This window comes from Triticum aestivum, chromosome 5D, assembly GCF_018294505.1.
Source record: "Triticum aestivum cultivar Chinese Spring chromosome 5D, IWGSC CS RefSeq v2.1, whole genome shotgun sequence".
Taxonomy (NCBI): Eukaryota; Viridiplantae; Streptophyta; class Magnoliopsida; order Poales; family Poaceae; genus Triticum; species Triticum aestivum.
In genome coordinates, this window is record NC_057808.1 from 119,573,219 (window position 1) to 119,579,679 (window position 6,461).

At 47.5% G+C, this 6,461-nt stretch overlaps 1 protein-coding gene across 1 annotated transcript; it reads right to left on the reverse strand.

Moving 5' to 3' along the window:
- Nucleotides 1–1,874: 1,874 nt before the first annotated feature.
- Nucleotides 1,875–3,859, reverse strand: LOC123119805 (uncharacterized). The gene is made up of 2 exons (XM_044539736.1): nucleotides 2,274–3,859; nucleotides 1,875–2,183 (listed from the first exon to the last, which is right to left on the reverse strand). The coding sequence occupies exons 1-2, from the start codon at nucleotides 3,690–3,692 to the stop codon at nucleotides 2,088–2,090; spliced, it is 1,515 nt and encodes a 504-aa protein (XP_044395671.1). The 5' UTR covers nucleotides 3,693–3,859; the 3' UTR covers nucleotides 1,875–2,087.
- Nucleotides 3,860–6,461: the final 2,602 nt, after the last annotated feature.

Sequence of the window (6,461 nt, forward strand, 5' to 3'; positions counted from 1 at the left end):
CTGCCCTCTCGCCTCCTTCTCTGGCGCCTCGAAAAGGGAGGTCGCTCCTCTCAGAGAGGTGCACCAGAACTTCTTCTTCCTCTCGCCACCGGTTCCAATCTCTGAGCTGCTGCTGTCTTCCTCATCCCGACTTGCGGCGTGCACCGCGAGTCGGGACAGTAGGCCTCCGGAACCGCACCACTTTGAGTCCTGTACGGGAGAAGGGTGATAAGGTTTTTGGGGAGCGCTCCGCGCGACTACTGACTTTTCCATCACGGACTCCGACGACTACTTCCCCGACGACGACTTCTTCCTCGACGTCGACAACCTCATCGACGACATGGCTGGAGAGGATGTCGACCCCAAGTCCAGTGCTTCTGCTGCTGCTGTCCCGTACGTGTTCTTCCTCTTTCTGTTAGAGACCCTGCTACAGTTCCTTGTTCTAGTGTTTGCCCTAGATATGTTAGACTCTGTTTCATATATGCAACTTGCTATACTATCTTCTCTAGATGTGTTTAGTTACAGTTCATATATTAAGATGTTGTTTACCTTCTCTTTATCAAATCGCATGACTTGTTTTATCACTGCTATACTAGTCGTGCTTTATCTAGTATTTCTGATAATAAAATCATTTGGTAAATTGCTCATATTTCCAACAATGGCATTCATCACCAACAAGCGGGTTGTATCTGCAGCATTTGGCTCTCTCAAGTACTCAGGGACAAACACTACAATCACAACCTTGCAGAACATGTACATGGACTCTAGGCACGTGGACTCGCTCATACAGACATACTCATCGATGAGATCACCGAGAACTCCGTATGCAAGCATCTGAATAGTTGCGGTGCATTTCTGATAAAAGGAGAATCCAATCTTTCCAAGGGCATCCTTCTTGCACTCGAAATACTTATCGTACCCGACCACCCCCTCTCGAATACGGTTGAAAAGATACCTAGCCATGCGGAAACGGCGCCGGAATTGGTGATGTTTGAAGAGCGGGTTGGGTGGCTCGAAGTAGTCCTTCCAAAGAAGGAAATGGCCGCTCTCTTGGTTGTGATTCAACTCCGGAGTGTGCCCCGGGATCGAGCCCCAGAACAGCGGCCGCTGATTACTAAGGTGGTCATGGACGACCAACACAGCAGCCACCATCTCCTCATCGTTGGATGAAGAATCATCCGAGTCGCAAAGAAAATTGTGGAAAAAGAACTCGTCCGCGGAGTCCATTTGTACCTTGCGGGCAAATCGTCAAACAACTTGCGGGTGTCGTCGAAGAAGCAGGCACGTGAAGAGACGCGCGCCTGCCTGGACCAGTGGCTGCCCTGGCGGCGTCCGGCGAGCGTGGCGGTATCAGACGAGTGTGCCTGTGTTGTCGAAGGAGCTGACCGGGGGCGCGCGGGGGGGGGGGGTCCGAGGAGGTGCTCGCGCCGACGTCGGGAGGGGGGAGGCGGGGTGGCCCGGCGGTGGTGCCGGCGACGTGGGAAGGCGGCGTGCTGCGGGGGGGGGGGGTGTATGTGGGTGCGGACTGCTGGCGAGGACACTGGAACTGGGGGGGGGGGGGTAGGACGGCCAGGGGCGTGCTTTCGGTGGGAGGAAGAGAATGGAGCCACGACAGTTAGGCCAGGGGGAGGAGTAGGCGGGCGTCGCGCGCGTCCGTTTCGTGTCCGCGCCGACGCAAATGAGGCTCAAATTTGGGCTGGGAATGGATCGGCGGGCAGACAAAAAGCGGACGCGCGTCCGTTTGGATCGGCTTATTGGGCCAACTTTTGTGTCCGTTTTGAGTGTCCTTGATTTAGTAGTACAAATATTTATTTTGAAAGACGGACGGAGTATATGTTTGTTTTAAGTGAATATAGGTCAAGCAATTCACACATACATTTCCGCAGTCATGACAATTCACAATGCAAAGACAGTACATCACAATGAAAATAATTGTTGCTATGTTATCCTAGTTTCAGACATTTCTTTGAAAGAAAAAGCACTGCAGCTTGATTCAAGCATAGCTGTCTTGACTTTATCGACAAGGAAAACACTTTATGATGTTACAGAACACGGAAGCCTGACAAACGGAGTGGACCAGAGGAAGCCAGGAACAGCATCACCATTATTTAATCCTCTGAGCCAGCAAACACATCAACGACTCCACATAAATTCCACCATTGTGATGGGGACCTCCTGAGAAGTGGCACTCCACAATGCGCTCCCTTCAAATCCAACGGAAACATGAACCCGGGAAAATTTCAGCGACAGCTTACTTAATGAAGAAAACTAAACAAAAGGCTCTTTTGACTCACCTCCGAGGCAGAGTCATCGTTAATTTCATCAGCTTGATCTCCCAGACTCTCCTGTGAGGCCACCTCTCTGGCTTCGTCGTCATTCTCAAAACCGTCAGATGCCTCTCTTCTTGGTGTCTGACGGTTCTCAAAGATGTTGCAAACTACAGCAGATGCAGGATCGGGTGCCTCTGCTGTGCTGTGTTCGGTAACCTCTTCCTGTTTGTCATCTTCATAAACCAAATAATGGTGGGATGAAGCATCTGAGGAGGCTGCATCTTCACAAACAGAATGAAGTGACACCATTGATGCTTCCTTCTCGCTGCTGGAATCCTGACCTTCGTTTGAAGCGCCAACACTCTGCTCTGCATTTGCCTCCGTGATCAGAACTTCGGGCACCATTTGTACTTCTTGCTTTTCACGAAAATCTTCCAGAGTCGCTATGCTATCAACAACCAGTTCAAGTACACTATTTGCATCTTTTTCTTGGGTACTCCCTTCATCTGAGGATTCAAACTGTCCGGTTTCCTCATCTTCAACAAAAGAACCGTCAGGTGTCTGGTCTCTTGTTTCGTGCTTGTCAATGAAATCAATAATTTCATATGTACCACGAGCTGATAACTCCTTCCTATCGTCACAATATTCTTCACCATGTCCGTCGCTGATACTATGATGATGAAACGAAGTATTCGATGGCACAAGCATATTTTGCTTGCTTTCAGCAAGAAAGTCCGATGACATCCCTCTCAGTTCGTCCAGGTCAGGCAAATCATGAATTTCAGCCGAATCAGTGGAATACAGAGATGGAAATAAATCACCTGGTGTGCTACTGCTGTCCACTCTGATGTTGTGTTCATCCACAAACCAACCGACCGGCACATCCTGTACCTGACGCCATCCGGAAAATTCCTCTGAATCAGCCTTGGCACTGCTTGTCTCAAAGATATTCACATCTTCGACCAGTTTGTTGTCGTTCCTCCGAGATATTTGAGAGAATCCATCAGCACGAACCTCTTGTATCTCGAGTCTCCTGAAAGAAACTTGAGCCGTAGCAGAATCACCAGTCAGGTGTTCCGCCGCATGCCTCACAGCTTTCCCTTTCGCCTCTGAATTCCCCTCTTGTCCACTGTCTTCGACGTCGCTGGCAGGGCCGATGCCGCCATTCTTGACGGATTCGAGATTGCCATCCTTGCTCAAGAGCGAGGCGACGAAATAGAGCAAGGTGAACCAGAGAAACGACACCACAAAGGCAAGCAGCGCGAAGCAGAGCACGGGAGGAATCAGCAGGTAGGAGAGCAGCGAGAGGCGAGGGCGAGGCAACCACCGGAGGAGCGAGACCCGCCTGCGCGGTGGCAGGTGGTAGTGAACGTGGACATGACGGCATCTGCACCGGCACCTCGCCTCCCCTCCATGCTTCCTCTTGGCGCAGCCCGAAGCCATGTCAGCCGCAAGAGGCGATTCTTCTCTTCTCAAGTAGAAATGGCAGGAAAGAGGAGGAAAGAGGATTCCGGGCGTGGCCTGTCTTCTCTCCGCTTGCTTTTCTGCCCGGTTGAAGGCGGAAATTTTTGAAATCTTCCACTATCGGATCGGGACCCGCCAAGAAGTTTTCAAGCCCAGGCAAGAGAGAGGCAGAGACGGGTTCCATGGTCTGTACTTTATGGATGGGAACCTTGTCTTGTGATTATGATGGGTCGGGTAAAGTTGGGTCATGGATGCCTATCAGCAGCGAGTGTGTTCACAAAGATTGCACGGAAGAAAGGTGGGGAAATTGACATTGTGCCCATCAATCTTATCTCTCGGAGTGGGATTAGATGCCACTGTCATGCTGGCCACCGAGCATAGCAATTACATTAAGGCAAATTTTAAGATGGTCCCAACTATTAAGGAAATAAGGACCCACCATTATTTCTGATCCAAGGGTCTAGATTGAACGAGGTAATAGGTCATCCAACACTCATATTTGGCAAGTTTTAGAAAAATAGGTCTCCCAACATTCATATTTGGCAAGTTTTACAAAAATAGGTCTCCGATTGTGCCTGTGTTATAATGGTCCGTCATCGTTACGTCAGTGCTTATGTGAGATGATGTTTCTAAAAAAACATCAGAATCCATCACTTATTATTTCTGATGAACAAAAGTGGAATTGATAAAAATATTTTAATAATTTTATACTACATTATATAAATAAACATATAAAATATATTTAAAAAAGTGAGGCTAACACATTTTTGTTTGCAATAAAAAGCTGGGTACCACTAATTACATATAAATATATACAAATCATATTAATAAACATGAGTGACACAACCCCCAAAAAAATTCACCTACCCAGCGTCACCCTCAACTCGCCCCCACTCTCTCCATAGTCATCAGCATCCCTCACTCCCTCCGCCTCTCCAACTCCATCTCAATCCCCTCTCACTGTCCTACACGGCGGCCAGCAAGGCGGCATGAGGCGCGGAGGCAATGCGGCGGCGTCATTTGCAGAGGAAGACGACCGTTAGTGGCGGTTGGAGGCGAGACCAGAGGCGGCGGCGACGGATCCCAACCGATCTCCCCGAACTCTCCCTGCTAGAGAGTTGGATGTCACAAAGCATGTTGAACAGGGCACTATTAAACCCCAAGATTAATCGCCAGCTCATGTTCTGTCTATATAAAAATGAGAGGATGCATTACATCCCATATGTCTTTCTAGCTAAACCTACACTCTGTAATTTATATTGAAATCTCCTAAAACACATATATTTAGGAACGGAGGGAGTATATTTGATATGGACATTTGTGTTTATTAGTACTGTTAACATCTTGGAGTACTGTCTACATCTACATCACTAATTGTGACTATTCCTGATACAATAGTTATATTTCCTTCCAGGATTGTTATCTGAGTTTCAGTCTGCACTAAAAGATCTTCAGCGTACCCTTGTTTTAGTTTTGCAGGCATCAAAACTATATCCGGCGGTCATGGTTGTATAGGCCGCTGACCTTAGCCTACTTCTATGAGAGCTTTAGCATTGTCGGCGAAGTCTCCACTGGGCCGCCAAGATCACCAATGGTACTTAGATGGATGCATTACTTTGTTGTGAAGATGATAATGCGTTAAAGATAGACAAGGGATGGCAAGTAAATGAGGAGCACCAAATGTACCTGCCTCAAGCATGTAATGCTACCTAGCTGAAACATTGTCTAAGAATGTGATGTACAAACTCCAAAGAGGCATACCATGTTCAGCAGCGGATATGGAGGACACGGATAGAAGTAGGCTAAGGTCAGCGGCCGGCTCGTGGCAGGAAGACGTACCAGGTGATGGTGTTGCCGCTGCGGCCGCCGCAGCAGTCGAAGCTCGCTCTCTCCAGACGTCACCGTGGTAGGAAGTCCGGCGTGGCCCTTGCAGGCGCGGTGGAGCTCGCGGGATGGCGTCGTCACTTGAGGTTCCGAGGGACGACGTGGTCACAGGAGCCTCCTCTTTTTTGGAAGCCAAATCAAGGCGCGTCCTTGTTTTTGGAAGCCTAATTAAGGCGATTCTTTATTCTTGATAGCCAAATCAACGCGTCTTTGTTTTTGGAAGCCTAATCAAGATGATTCTTTATTTTTGATAGCCAAATCAATGCGATTCCTATTTTTTACAGCCAAATCAACCCGCCTCCCTTTTCTAGGAGTAAATATTGGCGGCCTATGATTTTTAGTGGGGTTTGGTTTTCAATGGGAGGAAAAAATCGAGTGGGATGGGGTGGTGGGAGGTGAGGCAGAAAAATAACGTAGGTACCGGCCTACCAACTGAGACTTTAGGAGTACAGATAGGAAGCACCAGAACTATATTCCTACCATATAGCCACACACCAGTAAAAGGAAAGAATTGCATTCCTAAATAACATTATCAATGTCATTAAATGCAATGATGACACTACAGAAAATATTCCTACCATGTAATGAGATATCATGAGGTCACACAATAGCGTGACAGTAGAGAAAATATGAATGTTTTTACTTTTTCCATAATTTATTAGTGGGTGTAAAAAATGCACATATATACTCATGTACACCAACAAAGTTGAAGAAATAAAGAAAATGTGGCATCGTCCTGGTTAGCACAATTATCTATTAAGCTCTGAGTTCGAAACTTTGTATTCTTTTGCCATTTTCATCTATTTTCATTTTTCCACTTCTTTTATTTGATGTGATTACAACTAATTTATTTTATTTGGAGGT

Coding starts and splice junctions, on each gene's coding strand:
- LOC123119805 (XM_044539736.1), bottom strand. CDS start 3,692: ATGGCTTCGGGCTGCGCCAAGAGGAAGCATGGAGGGGAGGCGAGGTGC. Junction 2,184..2,273: donor ACGATGACTCTGCCTCGGAG/GTGAGTCAAAAG, acceptor TTGGATTTGAAG/GGAGCGCATTGTGGAGTGCC.